The sequence below is a fragment of the Osmerus mordax genome, chromosome 9 (assembly GCF_038355195.1).
Source record: "Osmerus mordax isolate fOsmMor3 chromosome 9, fOsmMor3.pri, whole genome shotgun sequence".
Taxonomy (NCBI): domain Eukaryota; kingdom Metazoa; phylum Chordata; class Actinopteri; order Osmeriformes; family Osmeridae; genus Osmerus; species Osmerus mordax.
This window is the reverse complement of record NC_090058.1, coordinates 599,400-613,715: the sequence shown is the minus strand read 5'-3', so window position 1 is coordinate 613,715 and position 14,316 is coordinate 599,400. Positions and strand designations below refer to the sequence as shown.

Below are 14,316 nucleotides of genomic sequence, written 5' to 3'. Positions count from 1 at the left end.
AAACACCCGCCTGGCCAGACAGACGTGGAGCCTGACCCCAGCAGAGCCTGGAGGAGGCAGGGCCCAGAGCTGGACGGCACCGTGGCAACCCCACAGGACACACTAGAGACATGTGGATCCACTCTGAACTACAGACACAGGCTTGCATCCCAGACTACACAGACATGTTGGCACAATGTGACTCCCTTATAAACAAATATATTCCTTCCACACATTTCTGTCACATTAGTATGTCTGAAGTCACTAGGTTAGACTTATTAAGGTTCCCTGCAGACAGACAGCCTGCTGCTGCGAGGATGGTAACCAGCCACAGACAGCCTGCTGCTGCCAGTAACTCCATTAGGGTCAAGTGAGCCCAGTTGTTTCTGACTGTTAGTATGTCTGTGCCACAGGGCCATCTCCCACAGGGCTGTGCTCCTCTCCTCAGCTCTGAGGGTGAGCCTGCTGTGCTCCTCTCCTCACCTCAAATTTGAAACAGTGTTTCAAATTTCCCTGACTGTGCTGCAATAATTATTATTTACTGTTTACTACCTGTCATAGCTTTAACAAAAACAGCATCTATACACACCATCAATTGTTTTGACGTGTAATTGCACTCCTGGCTTCGTTTCAAAGCCCACAGTGTTTCCTCACAGAACTGGAAGCCAGGACGCTCTCTGCGTTGACACACATCACAGTTAAAACTCCAAACTATTTATCGCTCGTTGACTTGCCTGTCTGGACTGAATTTTACACACAAAATCACTGTGGCCCAGTCAGCCCTTCACAGTTGGCTTGAAGTGTGTGTGTGCATGCCTGCGTCCATTTCTGAGAGAGAGTGTGTGTGAGTGAGTGTGAACTGCAGCCTGACTTTCCCGTGCATCCAACCGTAGAAATACAAGGCCATAAAGTCAGGGGACTGGAACACGGCAAAGACCACAGCCACTTCAAATGAGCTGAGTAACCGGCTCCATCAGTGTGTGTACAAGCCCAGCCGGCCCAGGAGCCGGCCCAGGCTGGAGGAGGAGCCGGCCCAGGCTGGAGGAGGAGCCGGCCCAGGCTGGAGGAGGAGCCGGCCCAGGCTGGAGGAGGAGCCGGCCCAGGCTGGAGGAGGAGCCGGCCCAGGCTGGAGGAGGAGCCGGCCCAGGCTGGAGGAGGAGCCGGCCCAGGCTGGAGGAGGAGTCCACAGTGCAGCAGCAGAAGCCGTGTCTGGGGGACGGGCACCCAGCGAGTACACCTAACCCAGCGAGTACATCTAACCCAGCGAGTACACCTAACCCAGCGAGTACATCTAACCCAGCGAGTACATCTAACCCAGCGAGTACACCTAACCCAGCGAGTACAGTTAACCCAGCGAGTACAGTTAACCCAGCGAGTACAGTTAACCCAGCGAGTACATCTAACCCAGCAAGTGCAGTTAACACACGGCTCCTAATGAAGACAGCTAATAAGAACATCAGCCATGGCAAGAGTTAGGCCATAATCATGGCAAAACCAACATGTGTGAGAGGGAACATGAGTGAGGTAGATATCACAGTGAGGTAGGTATCACAGTGAGGTAGGTATCACAGTGAGGTAGGTATCACAGTGAGGTAGATATGACAGTGAGGTAGATATCACAGTGAGGTAGATATGATAGTGAGGTATGTATCACAGTGAGGTAAATATGACAGTGAGGTAAATATGACAGTGAGGTAGGTATCACAGTGAGGTAGATATGATAGTGAGGTAAATATAACAGTGAGGTAGGTATCACAGTGAGGTAGATATGATAGTGAGGTATGTATCACAGTGAGGTAGATATGATAGTGAGGTAAATATGACAGTGAGGTAGGTATCACAGTGAGGTAGGTATCACAGTGATGTAGATATGATAGTGAGGTATGTATCACAGTGAGGTAGGTATCACACTGAGGTAGATATGATAGTGAGGTATGTATCACAGTGAGGTAGGTATCACAGTGAGGTAGATATGATAGTGAGGTAAATATGACAGTGAAGTAGGTATCACAGTGAGGTAGATATGACAGTGAGGTAAATATGACAGTGAGGTAGGTATCACAGTGAGGTAGATATGACAGTGAGGTAGATATGATAGTGAGGTAGGTATCACAGTGAGGTAGATATGATAGTGAGGTAGGTATCACAGTGAGGTAGATATGATAGTGAGGTAGATATCACAGTGAGGTAGATATGACAGTGAGGTAGATATCAGTGAAGGAACCTACTTGCTGTCCTGGATTTGGATCCTGGTCCAGTAAAGAGGCTTCATGGGCAACGCCGGCTCCTTGGTCGGTTTCCGCGGTGCCTTCTCCACCTGCGAGACAAACCCAAACCCTGCCGGAGGGGGCGGGGGTGGGGGGCCACAGCCTGGGGGGGGCGGGGGGGGAGGAGGGCCACACCCGGGGGGGGGAGGAGGGGGCGGGGGACCACACCCAGGAGGAGGGGGCGGGGGAGGGGGGTGCCATGTTGCCAGGACATGGAGGAGGTGGGGGGGGCGGGGCACCGGACTGTCCGGGGATGGGAGGGGGGGGGTGGGGGTGGGGGTGGGGGTGGGGGGGGGTGGTATAGAGGGACCCGAGGACTGCTCCACCTTGCCCCCGAGACTGTGGCTGATGGAGTCCAGGTTGAGTTTGTTGGGCAGGCTGTTCTGCCCCGGGCTCCGGCCGGCTGCCTCTCCCTCAGGGGACCGGAGAAAGCTCTCCCTGTCTGTCTGGACGCACACGTTCCGGAAGGTTCTGGCCGGAAGGTCTTCTTCTGTGGAGACGCTGGCCTCGCAGGGCTCACTGCGCTCCTGCCCTCCGCACGCCTGGTCTCTCCGCAGCTGGGCCACCACGCCCTCCAGCCGTGTCACCGCCACAGCATGCTCCCCGCGCACCTCGAAGATCTTCAGCCCAAACTCCGCCTGCAGGGGACACGGAGGGACGTGGAGGATGATAGGGTGAGGATCAGGATGATGACAAGAGACATGCACACATGGGTCTTGTGAACTGAATACACATTGATTTCTGTCAAAAGGGCTCTTTCAATACACCAGGTGGTTTCCTCACAAGCCTTTCACAGACAAAGCGTGGACAGCAGATTTAAACCAGAATAACATGGAGGATCAGGGTCAAACACAATGGATATGAAGCCAAAAAAAAAAAAAAAAAAAGGAAAGTGAAACTGTTTTGCAATTCATCAAACACATGTTATGTGTTACAGTGTGGTCAGCTGGGAAGCAGGACTAGGCACGTTCTCCCTTCTGGAGGGTTCCACAGCATGTTTCTGGGTGTTGATAACAAGCCCCAAGATCAGGACCAGCGACAAATAAAAGACTGTTAAATAACAGACTGCTGACTCATCAGATCTTAAATGGCCACTTACTACAACCGTTTCCCAAAGACAATTGCTCAAATCAGAAAGCAATTACTCTTCCAGAAGGCTGTTCTATCGCCCTGGCACGGTGTTTAGCTTACTCACTCTTATGTTCCGGCTTTTCTCGGAAACAGAGAGAACACATAAACATAATAGGATTATTTCATGGTGATCTGTGAAAAACTATTTAAAATTCAGTGTTGAATTGCAGCTTCTTGGCAGCGAGGGGGGACAGCTGCATCAGAGAAACACATCAAACTCATCTTTCAAACGTTGTTTAAAAATGAGTTTTTCACATCTCTGGAAAGGAGGTTGTCTTTTTCATCCTGCCTGTAAGGAGGTGAGTCTGATCAGAGCATCCAGACCTGCTGGTACTTCCTGCCTCCCTCAGCCCCCTTGAGTACCTGTCCCCTCAACCATCCTGAGGAGATAAACCGGCTGTTCTTCAAACCTTTCTCATTCCTCTCATCTGACATTGGTTCTGACATGGTGCAGTAGACTGTGATAATGTTCTCATGGTGTGACTGTCCAGGGTACCTCAACTCCTGGACATGGTCATCCATCTGGCCAGACCACTACGGCACAACACATCTGTGTTTGATTGGTGCCATCTAGTGTTTCAGGAGAAGAACTGCAGTTGTTCCATTAATAACACAGCAGGAGCAGTACCGCAGGTCCTTCCTGCTGCTGTGAGACTATACACCCAGTACTGCTCTACCTTCCTGCTGCTGTGAGACTATACACCCAGTACTGCTCTACCTTCCTGCTGCTATGAGACTATACACCCAGTACTGCTCTACCTTCCTGCTGCTGTGAGACTATACACCCAGTACTGCTCTACCTTCCTGCTGCTATGAGACTATACACCCAGTACTGCTCTACCTTCCTGCTGCTATGAGACTATACACCCAGTACTGCTCTACCTTCCTGCTGCTATTAGACTATACACCCAGTACTGCTCAACCTTCCTGCTGCTGTGAGACTGTACACCCAGTACTGCTCAACCTTCCTGCTGCTGTGAGACTGTACACCCAGTACTGCTCTAAATAGAACACACACAAACACACACAGGACTCAACCACTCTAAATAATTCATGGACACACTTAAAGTGCAATAACTTACTGTGCAATATTATTTATTTATTTATTTATATTTAGTCTCCATATGCAACTAGTGTTATATTTTTATTATATCTTGTACTAACTTTATACATTTCTATATATACTCTTCTGTCCACTTTGCTGCTGTAATGCACAAATTTCCCCATTGTGGGACGAATAAAGGTATATCTTATCTTATAAGGAAAACATCATTACAGGCCTTACTGAGGGCCAGACTGAGGACCAGACTGAGGGCCTTACTCAGGGCCAGACTGAGGACCAGACTGAGGACCAGACTGAGGGCCTTACTGAGGGCCAGACTGAGGGCCATACTGAGGACCAGACTGAGGACCAGACTGAGGGCCAGACTGAGGGCCTTACTGAGGGCCAGACTGAGGGCCAGACTGAGGGTAGTTTACTTACATGTAGTGTCTCCACCTCTTCCTTGCATTCTCTCTTCAGCTGTAGGAGGGCAGCCTGGTGCTCTGGGGAAACACAGAGGACACCACACTGAATAACACACACACACACACAGCCCCATCACACACACACACACCCAGCCCTATCACACACACACACACCCAGCCCTATCACACACACACACCCAGCCCTATCACACACAGCACTATCACAGCTATCTATCCTGGGTTTAGCACGTGGACTTGGCCCCTGGGCGCTGGCCCACTGCTCTTCAGAGGAAGACAGCAGGATGGGGCTGAGGCACAGACTGATGCCCTGGCATGTGTGTGTGTGTGTTGCTCTACTCCCTGCATGTGTGTGTGTGTGTGTTGCTCTACTCCCTGCATGTGTGTGTGTTGCTCTACTCCCTGCATGTGTGTGTGTTGCTCTACTCCCTGCATGTGTGTGTGTTGCTCTACTCCCTGCATGTGTGTGTGTTGCTCTACTCCCTGCATGTGTGTGTGTGTGTTGCTCTACTCCCTGCATGTGTGTGTTGCTCTACTCCCTGCATGTGTGTGTGTGTGTTGCTCTACTCCCTGCATGTGTGTGTTGCTCTACTCCCTGCATGTGTGTGTGTGTTCACATTGTGTGAGAGATGAATAAAGGATTCTTCTAAATGTGTCATTAGATGATAGATGTGACAACCACAGAGTTGAAGTGTGGAGGCAGGGAAGTCTTACAGCGTCTCTCTCTCTGCATCCCTCACAACAGACCAAAGAGACACGCTTTTGTTTTCATGTCTCGCTTTAACAATGAAGGACAGGAGATAAAAGCTCCTGAGGGTGGATCAGTTTCTAAACGTTTAACAAGTCATTTGCGACTGCACAGACCGGTTGTAAATGCTGTTACCGTGGTGATTCTGAGACGGGCAGGAGTGCTCCGGCTCTATTCATCATCTAATAGTATCGAATTCTATAAGGCAACGTTGGGATTAAACATGTAGCTTGTGGGTTATAATGATTGTTTGGTGGTTTACTATGACAGATGAGTTCTTCTCTCCAAGACTATACAACAGTTCTATTGCGTCAAGGCTTGACGGTTTATCTATCTGATGAAACCTTTGCACTGGTTTCTAAATGCCAGGAGAGATTAACTAAGAGGTGGTTACCCCAGCCTCACACAGCACTCTGTCTAGCACTGCAGAACAGCGAGCACCAACACTTTTAAAGGAATGAACTTTTTCCATGTAATTGGATCAAGATCATTTAGAGGTGAGGTGTGTGTGCTTGTGGCCTGTTTGTGTAAATCTTGAAGGAGAGAGAGAGACAGAAAGACAGAGAGAGAGAGAGACAGAGAGAGAGACAGAGAGAGAGAGAGAGAGACAGACAGAGAGAGAGACAGAGAGAGAGAGAGAGAGAGAGAGAGAGAGAGAGAGAGAGAGACAGAGAGAGAGAGAGAGAGAGACAGAGAGAGAGAGAGAGACAGAGAGAGAGAGAGAGAGAGAGGGCAGGAGAGACATACAGAGACTGAAGTCAGTGTAGAACATGACAACAACAAAATCTATCCCTCAGAGTCACAGGTTCCTTTACCTTCCTAAGCTGCCCACTATTCTGAGATGCCACAAAACAAACAAAGCCAAACCGTGACTGTGTTGCACCATGTTCCTGCTTGAACTGGATTTAAGGGATCTGTCACCCTGGTGCTGGCCTCGGCCAGCCACGGGCTGATGCAACACTTGCTGTCAGACACAGACTCTGTGTCACCTCTATTAGATCAGGAGGGTAGATTTGCGTGTTTTGGGAGGAGAACATCTGGATAAGTGAGTGTGGAGGCATTGAGGTTATTTCTGGTAAGGCATTTGGGTCTTAAATCACTCAAATGAGGCAGCTACTGCACCAAGGAATTTCAGATGGAACAGAAACACGGCTCCCGTATGAGCCAAAATGCACCGTCACCTCCTGTAGTTAGTCCTGTGGCGTCTGAACCAGACTGCAGCGGGGCGTCTAGCAGGGCCTTACCTGCCTCGGTGTAGCGGAGGCCCACCTTCTCATCCTCCTCCTTGGGCTTGGGCGGGGGCCACACCGCCTGCAGGCGTCCAGGGGTGCGGTCCTCACTGTCTGTGGGGGAGGTGATCTCCGACTAAGGGGGCAGGAGAGAGAGACAGGTTAACACAGTCTCTACTGGGGGGGCAGGAGAGAGAGACAGGTTAACACAGTCTCTACTGGGGGGGCAGGAGAGAGAGACAGGTTAACACAGTCTCTACTGGGGGGGCAGGAGAGAGAGACAGGTTAACACAGTCTCTACTGGGGGGGCAGGAGAGACACAGGGTGGAACATGAAGCAGATATGTGATGAGGACTAGAAGGTTCTCTTAAGTCCGCTGTGAACATAGAACCGTGGAAAGAGCTTCATGTTTCAGTGTCTGTGTTTGTATTCACAAATCCAACACTCACCCGTAGCCAAACACACTTTGTATTGTATATAAAAATGACAGAAGAATATAATTAAGAAGTTAAGGTAAACCAGCACTGCAGACAAACACGTCAAAAGAGAGGAAGGAGGAGGGTGGAACATGGTGCTACTGTTGAACATGTTGCAGGGAGCCACGGCTGTGAGAACATACGTGAGCCTCGCCAGGACTTCTGGGTTCGGTAACGGAAGACCTGGAGGTTCTCTCAAAGATGGACTTTAGCAGCTCCTTCTCTGCCCTGATCTTCCTCTTCAGAGCCTCCAGGTCCTCAGGTTCCTTCTGGGCAGCCTTGGAGCTGAAGAGGCTCTTGAAGGTGTTGAGAGCAGCTTCCGAGGTTGTCCGGCCCCCTGCCGGAGGGGTGCCAGGGTGTGGGAGCTCCCCTTCCCTGGGTGTCTGTGGAGGAGTCTCCTGCCTGTCCTCCGGCTGGGGCTCATCCAGGCTGAGCAGCTGGTTCAGCTGGCCCAGCAGCTTGCTCGCCACAGGTTTGGGCTCGGAGCGCCTCCGGGCCGGGGAGGTGCTGATCTGCTCTGGGAGGATCCTGGCCTTGTTGACAGTCTTCTTCAGGCTCAGCAGGGCCAGGTCACAGTCCCTCGGCTGGATCTCTGCCAGTGTCTCCCTCTCCTCCCCAAACGCCCCCTTCTTCAGCACGCGCAGCCCGCTGAAGAGAGCAGGCAGCTGGAAGGTGGTGGCCGGGGCCAGGGCCGATCCTCTCGAGGGAGATGTGGTGGTGGAGGGTGAGGGTGTGGGGCAGGAGGACCCTGCGTCTGATCTCCTGCCGGCCGACATGCTGCCCTCGTCCCTGGGAGGGGTGGGACCTGGAACGTCACTTGGCTGGCTGTCAGTTGAGGACTCACCAGGGACACGCGACATGCTCTCTGAAAGGCCTTTTGTCAGGGAGTGCTGGCTGGAGGAGGTTGGCCTGGGCCTGGAGCCGTTGGTGGGAGAGTCCAGGCTGCATGTCCTCTCTGTCCTCTTGCAGGACCGGGGCTTCTCCCCATGCCCTCCGCCTGGGCCCCCGTCCTGCCCTGGTGGAGAGGAAGGATGTTCAGCTCCAGCCTGGCAGGCCTGTGCTTCAGAGCTCAGAGACTTGAGAGACGAGGGTGGAGAGGAGCAGTTGTCCAGGCCTGCTCCTGTATCCAGACCCGGGAGGCTGATGGCCGGCTTGGGGGTGGACCCCTCCGAGCCCATGGCCCCTGGCTCTGCCTGCCCGGGGCCAGAGGACGGCACAGTGGCGGGGGCTTCTTCAGGAGCCGTCTGCGCGCTGGCGGAGGAGAGCAGAGCAGGATCTGTCTCAGAGGGACCCAGCTGTGTGAACCTGGCAGTGAAGAGAACAGAGGTGTCTTTGAGGGACCTCTCAACAAGGCTGTGTGCTCTCCTGGCAGCCAGGCGCTGCTCTGACTCAGTGGCATCTCTCTCTGCAGGACGACACGACAGCTGACCCGCATTACCGTCGTCCAATACGCTCTTGTCCTCCTTGCTCGGGTGGTGCGGCCCAGGGATGGCGAGCTCATATGATTGGCCGAGGCTGCTAAACGCCTCATCATCTCCGGACTCTTCATCACTGTAGGTCTCGACCATGGTGACCTGGACCAGGTCTGGATCGGCCGTGCTCACCACGTTCGCCTCATTCTCCTTACGGGACTCAATCTCCCAGGATTCACCAGTCTGCTCAGCGTCAGGTGGAGGGGCCGCGGGGGAGGGAGGCCCGCTCCTCACCTTTGTCCCAGCGGGGGCCCCGTCAGCGGGGGGCCCGTCAGCGGGGGGCCCGTCAGCGGGGGGCCCGTCAGCGGGGGGCCCGTCAGCGGGGGGCCCGTCAGCGGGGGGCCCGTCAGCGGGGGACCCGTCCCCACTGATAAGATTCTGGGCACTTTGATCACCCTCACTGGCACAGCTCTCGTCATCAGACAGGATCTTGAACGACGTCAGGACGGCTGTCTCCGCCCCAGCCTGCCTGGCTGAGTCAGTCCGCTCGCGTGTGAAGATGGTGGAGAACATGTTGAGGAAGGAACTAGGTGGGGCTTTCCCCTGTCCATCACAGCTGCCGTTACTGACACTGTCCATTTCCACACAGTCACTGAGGTAGCGTTTGCAGAAAGCCAATTGACTCTGAGCCAAGCAGGAAGCCAGGTAGCGAACTAGTCCAGTACAGTACTTCCATTCAGAGTGTCACAAAAGGCTCATCTCCCCCCCCCCCCAGCGCTCCACGCTGGTCCTGGCCCACTTACACTGTTTACAGGAACAAAAGACCTTTGTTGTGGCAAATACCCAAGTCCCTCAGTCAGGTCAGCTAGCACCCCTGCTGCTCTCTAACCCTGTCAGACTATAAACACACAGCGCTGCACATACAAACACTTTCTCTAAACACACAGACGTAGTCGTCTAGATATCACAGTTTACTAGAGTGCCATTATGCCAGAGAGCAAGGAGAAATTCCAAAAGCGTTCTGGTACAAGCCAATCTGTTCAGCTGCTAAAGGCATGTCCTGGCATAATCCTTCTGGGAAATGAGACAAGAAATACCGAGCCTTTTCTCAAACGAATCCGAGCAAGTATGAAAAACATGGATTGAGAAAGTGCCGGAAAGTTCCACGTGAAGTTTCCTCTGTACCAGCATACGTCTGTGAGAGTCAGTTCTGTAAACTCTCCTCTTCCCTCTCTTGCTCTCCCTCCCTCAGAGTGTGTGTGTCCCACCCCACAGAGAGTTCAGGGAGTGTGTGTCTGTGAGTGTGAGTGTGTGAGTGTGAGAGAGAGAGAGAGAGAGAGAGAGAGAGAGAGAGAGAGAGAGAGAGAGAGAGAGAGAGAGAGAGAGAGAGAGAGTGGGAAAGGTCCTTGACGTTGCGTGGCCTACTGGTCTAGCCGGTCTGGTCCCGCCCTGCCGGGGAGGAACCACGCAGGCAGAGCAGGTGTCTGGTTACAAACGCTCACTTCCGCATGTTGGTCGCTCCAGGTAACACAAACACTACCTCTCTCCTTCTCTCTGCCTCCCGGTAACACAAACACTACCTCTCTCTCTCTCTCCCCTTCTCTTTCTCATTCTCTCTGCCTCTAAAACAAGCATGTGCGCGCGCAAACTAGCAGAGCTAAGAAGAGCTAGCAGAGCTAAGCACAGCTAATCCCTCTGTGGTCAGGTGGAATGCTAGAAAGGTCCAACCCCAGACCCAGTTAGGCTAACCCAGCCTCAGCCTCAGCCTCAGCCCCAGCCCCATGAGGCTAATGCTGTGGTGATTAGCCAGCCTGACCCTTAGCCAGGAACAAGCTTCCACTTCATGTGTCATCAGCAATGAAGCTTCACTCAAACACACACAGACCAGGCCACTGGAACATGCAGAACTTAAACAGAAACTTAGTTTTGATGAACTCATCTTGAAAGTGTGGTTGATCTATTCTATTCTGATAACACAGTAGAGTATCACTCAGTCTTCGTTCTAATTTAAGATTTAAAAAGAGCACATATTTGCCTTCTGAAGCAAGTTGTTCAGTCAAGTTGTGGGAGTGATTCAAGGTCTGTCACGGTCATGTGACCTTAGCAGCCTGATGTCACGGACTGACCACATTCCTCCTAACCCACAGAGCATTCAGCAGGCTGGAGACAGAAAAACACAACATCTCACTGTCCTCACAAATATGTCCTTTTCTATCTAATGTAATCTCATTTCATTCTGATATTATTCATTGTCAATCATAGGCTGATAGAATCTTTATCACAATAGTATGCAACATCATCATTTGTCTTATTTGTTCGGTACGCATGATTCCATTATTGGTCGTGTAGGGATTAAAACAAATCCTCAGATGCTGTTTCTGGCCCTGAAACATGAGGTTCCCTGGGTCATTATGTAAGAGTGGGGATAGTTCACACACACCAACCCTAATCCTAACCCAGGGAGCCAGCCTACAGCATCAGGCCCCTCAGAGCTCTCAGCCAGCCAGGCCAGAACCACAGCACAGGACCAACACATCCACTACTGACAATGGGTTTCAAATGAACGCCTTCTCAAATAAACTAAGTAAACTTTGCTACCATCATTTTAGTGCTGAGTGAATGCGTATTCATGTGACAATTGTTTAACATGTACCATGGAAACCCCCTCACCACAACAGCTGAAACCATGTGACTCTTCACAAGAGTGCTGGGTGATAATGTGGGTGCTTTTCTGTCAGTCTAGCTGACATTCAAACACAAGATGTTTGTCAGCATGGTCTGCTGCCTTCTAAAATCCCAGACTGAGACACACCCAGATAATCTGCAAGAAGCACAGTAGCTTAACGTTAAAACTCTGACAGCCAGAGGCTGGAGTCAAGGCAGACAAACATCAATGTAACCGGTGAGACTAAGTCAGAGTTAAGTTAGAGGCCAGGGGCCCGTTCTTCGTACGTCGCTAACTCAGTTAGCTGGATTTGATTGTTGACGATTTGTCATTATCTTGGATTGTTTGGTTCTTGGAAGCTCATCCTGGACTTGCTGTCATAGCAACAAGTCCTTTAGCTTAAACTTGCTCGGGAGCAGGTTTATTTTATGTAAACAAGATTTGATTGTGACTTTATAAGCAGGTGATACCTAAGCAGGTCCCTGCAGAGGTGATACAGGAAGTCTGTCACAGCCATGTCTTGTCCGTTTTTACGACAACAACCTGTTGCAGAAGGTGCAAAAATAATGAGCAGAATTTAACATAAATCCGAATTAATCGTGCATCCTTTAGCACAGTGAGACAGGTTACTATAGGCTACTTTTTGAGAAACCGTTTTTTCCCATGAGGGTGTCATTATCATTAATTTGTTGGAACCACATTCAATTATATGACATTAAAGATGATAAACAAAGTAATTATGAAAATAAGAAAATACAAAAACAAATAGGCCTAGCCTACTGTAGCCTTAAGCGATAAAACATCTAACATGGTCACTACTATACATTTAATTAGTCTGCTACTCTTTGCCAGCCCTCTCTCCTGGATTCTATAGACTTTAAGGTGTTCCCTGCCGTTCTGATTACATCTTCAAATTCGGAGTAACCTTCGAGCAAGCTCTTGCTGTTGCTGTTGGCTCTGTTGCGGAAAAAACGGGGAGCTGTTTTTGGCCATGGTGAGCAGCCAATAGCAGCGTTGCTGATCAAGGTTTCTACTATTGATACATTGACTCCATTTTAGACCAACTCATAACTCAATCCAGCTATACTAATCATAAACAACAAGGGTGTTCGAAGAACCCAATTAGCCAGATCATGATTAGCAAGATGATGTCATCTTGGATGTGTCATTTGATCTCGGATGTAATAAGCAACGGACGAAGAACGGACCCCAGGTTTGGTAACTGCAGAGTGGTCGGTAGTGTTGTTATGCTACAGCGTTGTCATGGCTTCATGACATTCCAGTGTGTTCCAGAGACTATCCCAGGAGGACAGAGCCTCTGTGTGTCTCTAAGCAGTCGGTCTGGAGGAGACGACAGAGTCTAGCGCAGGCTGCCTGTGTCCTGGTGTCTCCTGGTGTCTCCTGGTGTGTCCTGGTGTGTCCTGGTGTGTCCTGGTGTGTGCTGGTGTGTCCTCGTGTGTCCTCGTGTCTCCTCGTGTCTCCTGGTGTCTCCTGGTGTCTCCTGGTGTGTCCTGGTGTGTCCTGGTGTCTCCTGGTGTGTCTCCTGGTGTGTCTCCTGGTGTGTCTCCTGGTGTCTCCTGGTGTGTCCTGGTGTGTCCTGGTGTCTCTTGGTGTCTCCTGGTGTAGGATGAAGCATGTATTCGGTGGACAAGGACTCTGTTACCATGGCTCCACCACAGCAACAAACAGCTTGAAACTCAACAGTTTATGATATGAGCAGGCGACTGGGGCCTGACTTCCAGTCCTGGAGAAGGCTGTGTTGGGTGTGCCACAGTCAGCAGGAAGGAATCCCTGATCTGGTTGTGCGACTCCAGTGTCGTCAGGCGGTTTAAAGGGTTAGGGTTTAAAGCTTGAGTGGAATGACATCCATGGTGCTTTGCAGCCTTGATGGAAAAACACCACAGAACCACAGCATCACACTGGTCTAACAGCACCACACTGGTCTAACAGCACCACACTGGTCTAACAGCACCACACTGGTCTAACAGAACCACACTGGTCTAACAGCACCACACTGGTCTAACAGAACTACACTGGTCTAACAGCACCACACTGGTCTAACAGAACCACACTGGTCTAACAGCACCACACTGGTCTAACATAACCACACTGGTCTAACAGCACCAGCATGCAGGAGTGAGAAACTGTCCCCATCACACACCAGGAGGATGTACTGTACAGGTGTACAGGTGTGCAAGTGTACATGTGTGCAGGAGTACAGGTGTGCAGGTGTACAGGTGTGAAAGTGTACATGTGTGCAGGAGTACAGGTGTGCAGGTGTACATGTGTGCAGGAGTACAGGTGTGCAGGAGTACAGTTGTGCAGGTGTACAGGTGTGCAGGTGTACATGTGTGCAGGAGTACAGGTGTGCAGGAGTACAGGTGTGCAGGTGTGCAGGTGTCATGTGTGCAGGAGTACAGGTGTGCAGGTGTGCAGGTGTGCAGGAGTACAGGTGTGCAGGAGTACAGGTGTGCAGGAGTACAGGAGTACAGGTGTGCAGGTGTCATGTGTGCAGGAGTACAGGTGTGCAGGAGTACAGGTGTGCAGGTGTGCAGGTGTGCAGGTGTGCAGGAGTACAGGTGTGCAGGAGTACAGGTGTGCAGGAGTACAGGTGTGCAGGTGTGCAGGTGTCATGTGTGCAGGAGTACAGGAGTACAGGTGTGCAGGTGTGCAGGAGTACAGGTGTGCAGGAGTGCAGGTGTGCAGGAGTACAGGTGTGCAGGAGTACAGGTGTGCAGGAGTGCAGGTGTGCAGGTGTGCAGGATTACAGGTGTGCAGGAGTACAGGTGTGCAGGTGTGCAGGTGTGCAGGTGTGCAGGTGTGCAGGAGTACAGGTGTGCAGGTGTACAGGTGTGCAGGTGTACATGTGTGCAGGAGTACAGGTGTGCAGGAGTACAGGTGTGCAGGTGTACAGGTGTGCAGGT

At 51.4% G+C, this 14,316-nt stretch overlaps 1 protein-coding gene across 1 annotated transcript in view; it reads right to left on the bottom strand.

The window, feature by feature from the left end:
• The window catches only part of LOC136949197 (formin-like), a 36,821-nt gene extending 26,834 nt beyond the window's left edge, over nt 1-9,987 (bottom strand). The window contains 7 exon segments of the mRNA XM_067243419.1: nt 2,208-2,441; nt 2,443-2,511; nt 2,513-2,541; nt 2,543-2,884; nt 4,861-4,922; nt 6,855-6,975; nt 7,459-9,987. Of these exon segments, the coding sequence (XP_067099520.1) occupies nt 2,208-2,441; nt 2,443-2,511; nt 2,513-2,541; nt 2,543-2,884; nt 4,861-4,922; nt 6,855-6,975; nt 7,459-9,366 (2,765 nt within the window). The 5' untranslated portion in view covers nt 9,367-9,987.
• Between the last annotated feature and the right edge of the window lie 4,329 nt (nt 9,988-14,316).